At 40.4% G+C, this 15182-nt stretch overlaps 1 protein-coding gene across 19 annotated transcripts in view; it reads left to right on the forward strand.

Annotated features, from left to right (window-relative positions):
- The window catches only part of LOC110533530 (neural cell adhesion molecule 1), a 321863-nt gene that overhangs the window by 280795 nt on the left and 25886 nt on the right, over positions 1-15182 (forward strand). For 8 of the 19 annotated variants that reach the window (XM_036989944.1, XM_036989943.1, XM_021617839.2 and 5 more), the window contains 2 exons: positions 8715-8839; positions 9249-9429. In XM_036989944.1, the coding sequence (XP_036845839.1) occupies positions 8715-8839; positions 9249-9429 (306 nt within the window). Of the gene's footprint in view, positions 1-1407; positions 1456-5642; positions 5646-8714; positions 8840-9248; positions 9430-13356; positions 14751-15182 lie in introns of those variants that run through there. The other 11 variants (XM_036989936.1, XM_036989937.1, XM_036989940.1 and 8 more) reach the window with 4 other exon arrangements.

The raw sequence follows: 15182 nt of genomic DNA on the forward strand, positions 1-15182 counted from the left end.
AATTAAAAGGTTGAGAAGATTTTTCTTTAGGTCATTTTTGCATTCTCTCAAAATGTATTATCTGCAATGGACTTTACCACAAATATGTGGTTTGCAATATCTGCGGTTTGCCAGACATAGTTGCTGGCCTGCTCATGCAAGACGGATTATCACTCAAATTCTAACCGGCGACACAACTGAATTTCTGATTGTACTTCTGTTTCTGAACTGATGACAACTTAAAGGCAGTCAAGCAGTGTGAAGCTTCTTTGCGAAGTCGATGGCTTATGAGCGTTTCTTGCAAATATCATGTCAAAAGCAGGCATGCTTTTTTCAAATTAAATTTCAAATTACAACATTTCTCATTTTTAAATTGGCAGTGTTCTACCAAGTCTTTTTCACTCTGGTTGGAGTTGTTCTGTCAATGGCCGCAGTGTTGCTTTTATCATTTGGTGTCTTTGTCTGCCATACCATTCCTCACCTCATTTACAGTATATCTAAGGAAAGCCTGACCCACTTGAAGCAACAACTTAGGTTCCCTTAGACAGTTCTACCCTCACTTGTGTACAAATAGAGCCTGGTAAATTAGGCGTATTGTACATTGATAGTCCATTTTATGGTTCACTTACACAATATGCTTTTGTCACTAATAACAAGATTTTAGATGTTCACAGTTAATTAATTGAGTCATACAAGAGAATAGTTTCTCATATAACTATTTTCAGCTGACTACCAATGATACATTTTCATTGTCATGAGTCTGCACAAATCGGTGGTTTTTACAAGAACACCTACCTTGTGGGTAATGACTCATGATTATCTTGAGAAAGCAGCTTGGTGGAAATGAATTGTGTTTGTGTTGATAAAGTGGGTTCAATTCTAATGATAATTGTCAAACATAGACCAACATACTACCTGCTTCAAACAAGGCTTATGGAAACTCATCTTCTGCTCTTAGGAATTTTAATGTGGGGAGGTCAATATGTATTTAGAATTTACAGGGCTACCTGCTGGTGTTCCTAATGAGATAAGAATATGATAGTGTACGTTAAAGGAGTGTGAAACTTTATTTTATTACAGTACAATGTAGATTCCAGCTGATTTTAATGATAAAACACAGTTAAATACGTTCCATAATAGCAGCATCTCAGGTTGTGGTATGACACATTCTCATGGTGAATGTGATGTTGTACTGTACATCATGATTTTGAAGTGCTCTTGTTCATGAGGTGTTTCATGCTGCTCAGCATAAGCCTTATCTGAAAGTCGATATGACGCTCTATGGTGGGTTGGTGCCAGTGGATGACTGATGTGTACCGAGGGGGTGCTCTGCCATCAGGATGTTCAGTCGTCTGTAACACTAACGACTTGCACTGCCCTCTCTGGGGAATCGCGGGCACCTCTCACCATGTTTTCACCATCTTGCAGTTTCGTCAGTGACACCAACCTTCATTCCTTCAACCAGTGCAGCCCTTAGTGAGTATGCCGGTGTGTCTCCCTCTACCCCCCAATATCCCTCTCTATGCCTGCTTGGTCTCACACTGCTTAGTGCTACTCGCTCCGCTTTAGAGACGAGGAGCTACTGCTGTACTGTTATTAGTTATAGGGTTGGTCAGTGATACAGAGAGACATTCAGGCAGTCACTGACTCTGCTCACTGCCTCAATCCTTAGTACAGTTCCACTGACTAACCTCAGCCAGCAAGAAACAGGTTGCCCTCTACTTAAAACAGGTTGCCCTCTACTTGATATGAATTCAGTTAACCCCAAACGCATGTATTACAAAACACTGTGCTTTTGGTATCGGCCCCCACAGTTTGGCGTGTGTTTGATTTCAAGGAATTTAGAGTGGGTTTTACAGACATTCTTCTTTAATGTCGAAGCAGTGCAGTGCAGCATGCAGCACACATCTGATTACAGGATTGATCACTGCAACATTAGGTAACACTACTGCATGTTGTCTGATTAGTCTAAAGAAGGGCGCTACCGTCCTGCCATTAACTAACATCTCCACCATTAGCTTTAGCACACCTAGAGCTTCTCTGCCCTTTAGATATATAGCTAGTCTCTTTATTTTGTACATTCCATTCTCTGTCTTTCTTCCTGTCTGTGCATCTGTGGCTCCTCGGCTATGCCAGGTGTTATGTCTGAACACTCTTCTAAGATGTAGGCAGCTCCCTTCATTGACCTCTTCTGTCTTTCCCCTGGCGGCTATGGTATTGACAGTGACGTCAGGTAATATTTGGGGTGTTCCATGGCTAACCATGACAGAGTGCATTTCATATACACTAGATGACCAGAGGTATGTGGACACCTGCTCGCCGAACATCTCATTCCAAAATCATGGTCATTAACATGGAGTTGGTCCCCCCTTTGCTGCTATAACAGCCTCCACTCTTCTTGGAAGGCTTTCTACTAGATGTTGGAACATTGCTGGAGGGCCACAAGAGCATTAGTGAGGTTGGCCACTGATGTTGGGCGCCTATGCCTGGCTCGCAGATCTCGACAAACCATTTCTGTATGGACCTCGCTTTGTGCACGGGGGCATTATCATGCTGAAACAGCAAAGTGCCTTCCCCAAACTGTTGCCACAAGGTTGGAAGCACAGAATCGTCTAGAATGTCATTATATGCTGTACTGTTAAGATTTCCCTTCACTTGATCTAACGGTCCTAATCCGAACCATGAAAAACAGCCCCAGACCATTATTCCTCCTCCACCAAACTTTACAGTTAGCACTATGCGTACGAGCAGGTAGCTCCCGGCATCCGCCAAACCAAGATTCGTCTGTCGGACTGCCAGATGGTGAAGCGTGATTAATCACTCCAAAGAACACATTTCCACTGCCCCAGAGTCCAATGGCAGCGAGCTTTACACCACTCCAGCCGATTGCGCATTGTGATCTTAGGCTTGTGTGCCCTGCTCGGCCATGGAAACCCATTTCATGAAGCTCCTGATGAACAGTTCTTGTGCTGACGTTGCTTCCAGAAGATGTTTTGAACTCCGTAGTGAGTGTTGCAACCTAGGACAGACAATTTTTACACACTACACGCTTCAGCACTCGGCGGTACCGTTCTCTGAGCTTGTGTGGCCTACCACTTTGCGGCTGAGCCGTTGTTGCTCCTAGATGTTTTCACTTCACAATAACAGAACTTACAGTTGACCCAACTCGAGCAGGGCAGAAATTTGACGAACTGACTTGCTGGAAAGGTGGTATCCTATGACGGTGCCATGTTGAAAGTCACTGACCTCTTCAGTAAGGCCATTCTACTGCCAATGATTGTCTATGAAGATTGCATGGCTAGGTGCTTGATTTTATACACCTGTCAGCAACGGGTGTGACTGAAATAGCCGAATACACTCAATTGAAGAGGTGTCCACATACTTTTGTATATATAGTGTACTTGTATCTAAGGGAGCCTGGTTTGACAGACAGCAAAAAAAAAAGATTATTCTGACAGACTGGGGATTTCTGAAAGATAACTGATCTTTGATTTAAAAGAAGAGAGGATAACAGGGAAAAAAAGCATATAATGATGCATTTAGCTGTTCTAAGAGTGGTCTAATGCAGGCGTTAGATTACGAGCGTTTTCAAGTACAATGTTAATAATGATGTTTTTAGGAAACAACTCGGTGATTTAACGATGCTCCTACGAAGGTTCTTACGATGAGTTTAGCCTTAAGATGCTTTTGGGAAACTGGGCCCAGGACTTAAATTTTCCCAGTATCTTTAACAGATTTATGAATAACAGTAGGGATGTTAATCTGTCCTAACATAAATCCTGTGACTCATGAAAAGAGAAGGAAGAAAGGGGGGGGGGGGGGGGATTCATAAAATAACAATTCTCTGGTGGCAAAGAATGAGAGGCATAGATGAGCAACTTCCTATTATAAGATAAAGCTATGCTCTTGTGTATCATGTTACTGAGACTCATGGTTGTTGATGACAGTTACTGATAAGATTGATTAGAAAATGTGGTTTGTTTGCAGGATAGTGTGTTTTAATGAGGATTTTGAAGTTCCCACATTGGTAACCTAGCCATGTGTTTCATGCTCTTGGGAGAGGTAAAGGCTACATACAGGTTCGGGAAAGGTAAATCAGGTTTCCCTAAGGTATTGTTAGGATAAACATAGATGATTTGATTGGCTGTAAATTAGGAAGCTGCTATGGGTCAACATTGGGTCCTCGTGTGTGTGTGTGTGTGTGTGTGTGTGTGAAAATATAAGGAAGCCTGAGGAACTATTTTGTAGGTCATGTACCAGGCTGACCAATATACATCATATAACAGCTGTATAATAACACTGGTCTATTAGTTACTAATTCGATTTTGACTCACCTGTAGAATGATAAGTTCTTGAGCTTATAGGCTCTATGTAACTAATATTAACAAATCAGTCATTATTCACTACTGATTGCCTTCACGTGTGATTAGTATTCTAGTTAGCTAAATGTGAAAAATGGCATGAGGGATTTTTCCTCTAGGCTTCAGGTGTGTTAACAAGTGTGCGTTCTTTATATGCATTTGATACTAGGTAATTGGAGTAAGTATGTTGCATGTCTAATGATGTTTATAATTCATTAAACGAGGTTCAGAGTTCACTCAGTGTTGCTGTGATTCATGTTTATTTCCTCTATGAACATATATACATTATTTCTTAAAGTATGGGACTTTATACTATGGTATGGGTTTATTCTCCATTCTCATACATCGAGGCCATACATTTTGACAATATGCCCTCAGAGATACAGTATGTACCCTGAAGTCCTACAATGTGTGAGGACTTCAGCTATCTCATTTAGCTATCTCATCTGTTGCTGATCACCCCCCCCCCCCCCCCCCCATTTAGCTATCTCCTCTGTTGCTGATCAACCCCCCCACCCGCAAATGTGGTCATATTGTTGTTGTCATAAACCATATTTAGTTGCACATATGACATTTGACAATGTGCTTTGTCAATCAGTATTGTCAATACTGCAGAGTTTCCTCTGGTTTCCTTCTTTTTTTTTACACAACTTGGTTGGAGCCAAAATGTACAATGTACACAGAAAACAAGGTTCTATGAAGACACTTTAAGGTCAAGAGTTTTCCTAAATATATATTACAGTCTCATATAAAGCCATTATTTTGTTTGTGTAGAAATAGAGTATAAAAAATGTATATTTGCATGAATTCCAGTCCAGAGGAAATACTGTTTCAAAGAAAGATGCATGAGGCAAATTTGGACGGACAGCATTTGATGGAATTGGCATCTAGTTCACACAAAAACATTACAGTGACATATCTTAACCTGCATATATGAGCCTGCTTATTCCTGGTCATGACATATCTATTCAATACACTGAAAACCCGAAACTGGATGTCTTAAAATGCTTCATGTATCTAGTTGCTGTACATGTTTTCTATGTCTATTTGATGTGTAAAGAAGTTCTATTGTGAACTTATGTATTTATTTTTGTCCTTTGTGTTTCTGTTTTGTATCATTTTGTCTTTAACTTTCTTATTGTTTTGTACCTTACCCATGTTTACATAATTTAAAAATGTTTTGTATTTTCCATGTGACCCCCCCTCCACTTTCCTTTCAACCAATCATGTGCCTGCGTATCATATGACTTTGTCATGTGGCTCTTGCATGGTGCTGATGATGTCGTCTTCGTTGGTGAACAGAAGGTAATTATTTTTGTTCTGTTTAGTCAATTCGTATTATATCAACAAGCAGCAGTGGGAAACATCGATTTGATTTTAAGCTAAAATAATCTACTTTGATAGAACAATAGAGAGCAACCATTGAATAGATTTTGACCTTAGGTCAACCTGCATTCTATCCAATCATATTACTACAATTGTATGTAGATTTGTGTATGCTTACTTGGTATCCCACTAAAAGACAGGGTATAATTCACATTTTTATGAGAGGTGTATATTTCCCTCTTTGCCTTCTTAAAAGCTATAATATATTAAATATGCTGCTATATAGCTATCAGTGAGCATTACATAATGAAGTTGAAGATAAGCAAGTGGTTGACCTCTAACCCTGATGTATTTTCTAGAGTTTTCTTTTTTGGTGCCTCCAATGGCTATCATATGCAAACAGAACATATTTTTAAAGCACTTTTTTTGAAACCATCACCTATAGCAACTGCATCGCACTCTCATTGAATTGTATATTACCTGGATTGACCTACTCATCCATGGAGTTAATTCCTTTTCAAACTCTGTCTCCCAGAATGCTTTTCTGGACAGACTAACAGTGGTATTCACCCCACATTACTGCATGCATGCAAGTTCACTCCTCTTTCCTCCAACTTCCTTGTTTCTTTTCAACTGTCTCACCAGACAGGAAGTTCTGGCCTGTCTGCATGTACAGTATGTCCTGTCTGTCTGTCTGTGTTCGTCTTCCAGAGTGCCTCTGTGTTATTCACATGTATTGATACAGACTGAAAACTTACAGTCCCATTTACAATTCATGAGTTCTTTAACCCATCTGGTGTGACAATAATATTTCCATTGCATTTGGGCACAACAAACCTATCAATAAGCTCATTTGTTCACACATGCGGGGATGTCTTTAAAGGAGCTGAAAAAGTGAATAAGAATTTAGGTGATTCAGTGAAGGTAGCTCAAGTTTTATTTACTCCAGAACATAATTGCCTTTAACCATGTCAGTTCATGTCAGTTAGAGTAAAGGATCTGACAAATAAAACCTTTTTGTCTAATGTAACGTTCAGAAATTGATATGACGTATGTATGCACTACTGTGCAGACACACTTAAAGTAATGCTATCTGTACAGTATTTATTTAGGGAGACCAATAAAAAGGTTGAGTTATTGTTGCATCAGATGAAAATGGGCATGATCATGCGACTATCACAAATTGATACTTCAAAATCTCCCCGAATCACTACATATTGAATAAAATATGGTGTTTGCATGAAAGAGCATGTTTTTGTTAATATCTCTAATTCATGTATAACCTTAATGGCTCTTCTTTCTTCTTAGCATTTGGAAAAACCTCACCTAACTGGGAATGATGCTCATGACTGGATAAACTATGAATATAACTCTCTGTACATGCCACTTTTTCTTATCACTAACCCTGTTTATTTCAATTCCGGCATCATATCATGCTTACTCCAAGACTATTTATTCTAATGCATTTTCAAGAGAATGTAATCAGAAAATCTGAGATCAAGAACAAGTGCCTTCACGCATGCCTAATTGACTAATTGTGTAATCCCTGCAATCAATGTTTCAAGTGTCATTAATTAAGATACAACTCAATTTAAATAAAAATGAAAGAAAGTACTCAGCTTTTCAGGGCCACGGTAGAGGATAAAAATGAAAAATACAATCCAATCATCATAGGATTCAGTCAGGTTGAAGTCAGGGAGCTTTAGGCCAAGATCCACTTGATCGGGTGGAGCAGGTTTCAACCGTCTGTCTTTAACCCTATGATTTCTTATTTTTCTTACCTTATTTTGGCTGAAGTCAAAGGAGGTGGTCCAAACAGACTTCCATGCTGAAGTATAATTGAAAGTCCAACATTAATATTTCCTCCTGCACTTCCATAGGTTTCTTTCAGAATGCCTGGAACCATTTCTGTTGTCAACTGCTCTTTCACTGCCCTCTGTGGGAATGATCTGCTCTCAGAGTTAATTGGTGGTTAAATATCATCAGGGTGATCATGGGCAACAATGCTCCCTCAAGATTGGCACTGAGCTTCAAAACTTGTACCAGTTGTGACCTAAGGTCAGGGTGTCTGACTGCAAAATGTCAGAAAAGAATACATACAAATGGGACAGTAAATAATCTCCTTTGATCTCAGCAAAAAAACAAGCAATTCGGTGTACATTGCAGATGTGCTGCAGCAGCCAATTGAAACCTGATACCACCTTTTGGGCGGTTAGTGATAGTGGGGAGTAGAATACTGGAGCTGTATGTAACATTCTGTGAGTTATTTAAATAGCATATTCACACCGCTAACTGTGTGTAACCAATGTGCCCATGATGAATGAGTTATGGTGATTGAAGTCTCCTCCCTAAACTCTCTTTGACTGAGGTGACATGGCTGTAAATTTGAACGCTAACATCATTAGACACGAACACAGGCACTCTCAAAAGGTGCACACACACACACATACTGTACACATGCTGGAACACACCAACCCTCCCTTCCCAGCAGATCATGATTATGTTATTAAATGTAATAGAGTAACATGTCTAATCAAGATGAGGAGGATAATTAGCCTGTGTCCCTGTCATTAGTCTGGAGGAGAGGCCAGATAACGAGCTGCACCTGAAGGAGAATTACATATTCCCATCAGCTCACCCCACTACCCACGGCCCTCACCCCACTACCCACTGTCCCTCTGTCATAAAACCGCCCTTGAGTCTATGAGGGACAAAACTTAATTGTATCGTCTTGTAACATCCTCTGCCACTGCCACTATAAAGACAATCCATTTGTCCTCTAGATGTATGACATTTAAAGCAGTAAATGCACAAAAACCAGAGTAAAGCGATGGACAATAAGTGCGTATCCCACAGTGGTTTGGGCTCCTGAAGCGGTGGGGCAGAGTGGGAACGTGTGTTGGTTCTCCGACAATGGGCTTTGATGAGGGACAGATGCATTCAGCCATGCCACCTGCATTAAGGGCCAAGGGCAGGAGACTGAGCTGAGCATGTAGGTCGATGCCATGGTAACTGACTGACCGCGGTGTCCCGCTATGTCCCGTTTAGGGGAGCCCAGTCCCCCTAAGCTGGAGGGAAAGCTGCAGACCATGGGCAACGCCCTCAAGGTCAACTGGATCAAGCAGGACGATGGGGGCTCGCCCATCAAACATTACCTGATCAGATACAGGGCTGTGAGTATGACAAACAAGGAGGTAACGCTGTGTATACCGCTTTGCTTCCTGGTTTTCCCCAAAAATATGATTTTCAGAGTATTTATTACGTATCTCCCCTGTTTGATTGTACTGTGATGATTTCAGTTTAGCAAAACGCACATAGACTTATGGATATACATATGAAAAACTGAGGAATGGATCATATGATTTGAATAGATTGACAACAGATCACTATTGTGTTTATGCCTAGATTAATAAATGGTTAGGGATTCATGTAGGAAGATTCATGGATGGCCAAATAAGTGTGAATGCATAGAAAGATTTTACAGTGATATAAAGTGATGGGCAGTTTGCTTGAGTGTCATAGCCACGGATGTCTGAGTCCTGTCTGAGTGTTTCACCCCCCCTTTTCTGCGACCCTCCCTAGAAGCACGTTTCGGACTGGAAGCCGGAGATCCGTCTGCCCCATGGCAGTGAGTACGTGGTGCTGAGCAGTCTGGACTGGAACACAGAGTATGAAGTCTACGTGGTGGCCGAGAACCAGCAGGGCAAGTCCCAGCCCGGCACCATCTCCTTTAGGACTGCAGCAGAGCCTACCACCATCCCAGGTACTGCCCCCCCACCCTGCACCTCAATGACACACACACTGCCAACAGAAACACTGCCACCGTGACCAGATGTATCTATGTTTATTCCTCCAGTCCTTCACCCAAATGGACTTCTAGTCAGGTCTTGAGACAACCGTAGTGCTGACACAGATATAGACGTCATTCCTCTGTCCTGATATGTTGGATTAACCTGTTGGGGTAATTGATTGGTTTGAACCTTTCTGCTGGATGATGGCAGTTACATGCTGTTACAGCAGTTACATGCTGACTACACCGGGCACGCAAGTGCGTCTGTACGCATGTTGATTTTGTCCATCCACACCAAATGCGATCAGGTTGATATATCAAAACAAATTCTGAACCAACTATATTAATTTGGAGACAGGTCGATACACATTCATGGACATTTAGCTCGCTAGCTAGCTTAGTATTGCTAGCTAATTTGTCCTGGGATATAATTAAACATTGGGTTGTTATTTTACCTGAAATGCACAAGGTCCTTTTTTTCCTGGATCTCAATTTTGAGACACAAAATCAAGTGTTCTCTACTCTGACAATTAATCCACAGATAAAAGGGGAAACCTAGTTAGTTTCTTGTAATCTCTCCTCCTTCAGTCTTAGTCTTCTTCTTCTTCTGTGGACTTTATATGCCAGTTGGCAACCAACTTTAAGATGCATCTCAGCTTAGCTTTCAATCACCCACCTGGGTATATGCTCCTAAAAACCAATGAGGAGATGGGAGAGTTGGGACTTGCAGGAGATGGGCGAGGCGGGACTTAGCACCTGGCTACGCAGATGCTCATTGACTCACGCGAGCAGTCTGGAAGAAATGGTTTAATAACATGTATGTGTAACATTATTTTCGCAACTCTTGCGTGCGCAACACGAACGGTGTGGTCAGCATTTTAGTCTCACTGTTTTAGGCAGAATATTTTTGCCCACTGTGAGTCTTTGTTGCCGTAGGGTAGGGCTGTTCAATATGGGTCCTGGAAGGCCAAAACACTTCTGTTTTTCATCCTCTACATCTAATAAGGGACTGTTTTAGACCTAGGAGCACCAGAGTGGAATTAAGTACCAAGTAGAAACAAAAAATTGTGTTTCGGCCTCCAGGACCGGAAATTGAACAGCCCTGCTGTAGAGTGAGATTAGTCCTTTGGTCTCTGCAGGCCTATAACGTCTTGGCTGACACTGCTGCACAGGTTCAGTGAGCAATAATGTCAGGACAAATTGTATCTGTCAGGCCTAGAACATTCTCTTCAAGTCCATAGCGATGCCCCTGCCTCGGTGGTCACGGTCAGCTGATGCTCTGTTGACAGTGTTGTGGCCTGAGAGGTTTGCATTTTAACTTGGGTTGCCTCCCCACTGACCAAACCTGAGCTTGGAACCTGTCTCTTTCTATTTATCTCTTTCTCTTCATCTATATGTTTTTGTCTCTCTTACTTTTCCACCTCCCTTCTGTCTTTTTCTCTTTCTTATGCCTCTATTGGTAGCTCCCTCTATCTCTTTTGAGCTCTCTTTTTCCCCATCTTCCATGCTTCCTCTCTCTTGCAATTTATCCCATGCACATTCTCTCTCTCTGGCTTTTTTGATGTTTCAATGAAAGAGGATCAAAAGTCAGTGTCTCTCCATCTTGCTCTCCACTATCTCTCTTTCTTTTTCTCTTTTTTTCTCTTTCTGTCTGTCTTTCTATTTCAACGCCAGGTTTAATGGGTCTCAGTTCAGGCTCACTGCTGTATTTACTGACCTGAATATGTGCCTTGGCTCTGTAGGGATGCAGCCTCCGTGGGGATGCAGCCTCCAGTCTTGCATGGGGACGCTTCAATAGGATTAATGTGTTAATGCTTTACTTGAGACCTAACAGGCATCTATCTGCCAGTGCATGGCACAGGGACCGGCTTTTTCACGCACTTTGTGGGAACCATCCATATACTGTAGCAGTGGGAGGTTTGGATCACTCATTATTCCACCAGAGCAGGTTCACGGACACCGTCCAAGTTCCCTTTTTATGTACTTCTTTATTACATTTTTTCATTAGAGTTATTTTGCCACTACATGTGTTGCAGTGCTAATGCCAGTGCCAGTTGTTTTTATGCGAAGCTTGTGGGTGTTTGAGGATTAAAAAGGGGGGTATATTTTTAAGCTAAACATCTGCACTGACGTAAGGTCCACAGCTGTTATTGGTAAATGTGGCCAAAAACAGCTGCTGTGTCATAAATCCAGACTCGCTCTGTGTTATATATTGGCTATGCAACTTATTAGCTAAATAAATATAAGTGAGTGCATATGATATGAAGTTTACTATTTTTTGTTGACTTTATCCTCTTCATACAGTTCCAGTCAAAAGTTTGAACACACCTACTCATTCAAGGATTTTTCTTTATTTTTTTGTCTTTTCTACATTGTAGAATAATAGTGAAGACATCAAAACTATTAAATAACACATATGGAATCATGTAGTAAGCAACAAAATGTTAAGCAAATCAAAATTTATTTTGTATTTGAGATTTTTCAAACTAGTCACGCTTTGCAGTGATGACAGCTTTGCACACTCTCTAGAAAATTGAAAAAATAAAGAAAAACCCTTGGACCCTTGAAGGTGTATCCAAACTTTTGACTGGTACTGTCTGTATATATATATATATATATATATATATATTCTAAAAAGTAAACTTCAATCGATGTTCCTCAGTGCAGGTCAAGTTAAAAACAAGGTAAGGTTGAATAAAGAAAATACTGACCCACTTGTTTTCACGTCTCCTGGAAGGATTGATATTTTGAGCGTGCTCAATACTGAGCGTTCAAGGGTCACTGGAGTCCTAAATTGACCAATCCAAATCTCCCTGGCTAAGGTTGACATGGAGTAAAGCTATTCAAAAGCAATTCACTTTTGCAGTTTTAGTAACATGAGATCACCCATTAATCCATTTCACCTGCCATTTGATATCGCCTTGACATTGTAACCAGTTTTTATTTTTGAATGTGTGTTTTGCTTGGGCAACTCTTCCGCATGGAGAATTCGATTTAATTACTCTCTCCTTGATGTGATCTCACATCCAGGGGCTTGCCCATTATTTAAATTATACAAACAGTATGATCTGTACTGTAATTGTTGTGAGAACACACCTGTTGTTAATTAACCAGGGAGAATGTCCTATATGTGTTATTATAAACTGGGTAGTTTGGGTCCTGGATGCTGATTGGCTGAAAGCTGTGGTATATCTGACAATCTACCACGGGTATGACACAAAATTACTGTTCTAATTATCTTGGTAACCAGTTTATAATTGCAATAAGGCACTTTGGGAGTGTGTAGTATAAGCAATAAGGCCAGAAGGAGGTTGAGTATATGGCCAATATTATACCACGGCTAAGTGCTGTATCCAGGCAATCCGCGTTGTGTCGTGCTTCAGAACAGCCCTTTGCTGTGGTATATTGGCCATATACCCGACCTCCTCGGGCCATATTGCTGAAATATATGTGTCTCTGTCGATATTTCCCATCACGCAGCACCTTTAACTATTCTCTGACCTTTCACCTTTGCTTGCTGTGATACACTTCATTTGTTGTGCTACTAACATGCTATTGATTTTATTTTTTACTTTGATCCTCTAACTTGCTTGGATTTCCTTTTTTATTCCCTTGTTTAGTCTCAATTAACTTTTCGAACTTGCGTTTCTGTATTTCTGACCTATTTTCTATCTCTCTTTTTTCTCTCTCCCTTTTCCTATTTCTCTCCCACCTCCCCTTCTCTCCTTGTGCTGTCTTCATGTGTGGTCTTCGGCACCTCTGGACCTTTACGTTTGTCATACACTAAATTGTTGTTGTTGTTTTTTTGGTGTAAACTTTTATTTTCCACGTTTTTACTGTGAATATCTGTGAACAATCTTTGTGTTTTGTGTGGTTCTGCCCGTGTTTTTGTGGTCTCAGCTACCCTTGGTTGCTTGTGTGTGAAATACACTCTGGCATCTCTCATCCTCTCCATGCTGACTGTGTTCTTGCTCTCATAAACTGGGTTTCGCTTAAGGAGAGAGGATAGCTTTGCCTTCAAATCTCGGCCAGACCCCTTTGTTTTTTATGCCTTTTGACCCTTGTGCAGACATATACACACACACACACACACACACACACACACACACACACACACACACACACACACACACACACACACAAAAGACGAATAATCAAGATATCAGTTTTATGTTAAAGGGTTAAAATGGGGTGCTTGGTACTTATATCATTCTGAATGTTTTAGATTTTTTTTGTCATACATTTTTATTTTACATAAAGTAAAAATTATGGATTTGAATAAGGCAGCATTGAAAAAGTTATGTTATACCACACAATGGACATGAGTCATATTGGGACATTGTAGGGGAAAAAAACAGTGCTTACCTTGTGTATTTGGATAAAAGCTCCAATTGTCATTGTTCCCACTTTACATAACAGGGAAGGCAGATTTTTCAGAAGATTTTTGCATTGGTTAAGATAAGTCATGAAGATCATGCATCGGTTAAGATAAGTCATGAAGATCATGCATCGGTTAAGATAAGTCATGAAGATCATACATTGGTTAAGATAAGTCATGAAGATCATGACAAGTTTCTTACGTCTTCTCATTTCTTTTCATAGTCAAGGCTTGTTTTGAACGGGATGATTCAATGAAGAACAAGCTACTGCCTTGTCCGTTTGAAGGTCATTCAAATGATGTTTTGTGACAAAGTGTACATAATATTTTCAAAAGATCTTCAGAACAAAATATAGGCTGTTCTTTTTGTTCTTTCTTTTGTTCTCTTTTTACCTGGAAACAGAAAATGCTCAAAATTAATGCTACAGCTGTTTACAACTAAAAATCTGTCAGTCATTTTCAATAATGTGAAATTATTATATTCTATGACACATTTTTGTAGGTACATACCAGTGTGTTTCCATGCTGTAATCATTGTAGGTTTTAAGAAGAAATTATAAAATAGTGTGTTATGACTTTTTTTGAAAAAATAACAGCTAGAGCTCGAGACTTGCATACTGAAATGCAAGAGTGTGACACAGTGCTGACTTCTGTTGACTGTTCATCCTCAGAAATGCTAAGTTTGTTTTAGCCCATATCTTGTGCTCCTCTGATACTTGAACAAAGTGTCATATATCATGGGGTTGTAAACCAAGGTTAGGACTGTCCCTAAAGTCTGACTGCACTGAAAACACCCTGTCATGGGAAAGAGAGATCAATGTCCTTTGTTCAAAACTCAGATGAGCATTTTTTAATTGACTCTGAAGGTAATAAAGTGATGCGCCTGGAGTTTGGCTCCTGGGTTCGCATGTGCCAATCCCATTGTTTGGTTCTTCTTTCATACAAGCAAGTGCTACTCCTTAAAGACGCCCGCCAAGGTTTCATAGGCGACAGCAGGTTGAGTTGAAACTTGTCACTTTTATGATATCAAGTAGGGAGAGTAATCTGTCTAGAGATAAGGAGCACACTATTGTGGATCGTTTTGAACCTGTGTGGGTACCCATATGTTCACTTTTTGAATCCATGCAATACCTTAACCGTACTGTACTACTATGCAAAGTCATACCCAGAGGGCAAAACAGGTTGCAATGATGTCAGGCCGTCGTCTTTAGTGCCCTACATAGTCAGGTTGCATAATGATTGTAAAATTACAAATGACCAGATAACCTGGTTGTAATCTAGTTATCTGACCAGATAACAAAGTATTATGTATTTCCCAGGCATATTGATGCCATGAAAAAGACAGCAA

Source organism: Oncorhynchus mykiss, chromosome 10 (assembly GCF_013265735.2).
Source record: "Oncorhynchus mykiss isolate Arlee chromosome 10, USDA_OmykA_1.1, whole genome shotgun sequence".
Lineage (NCBI taxonomy): Eukaryota > Metazoa > Chordata > Actinopteri > Salmoniformes > Salmonidae > Oncorhynchus > Oncorhynchus mykiss.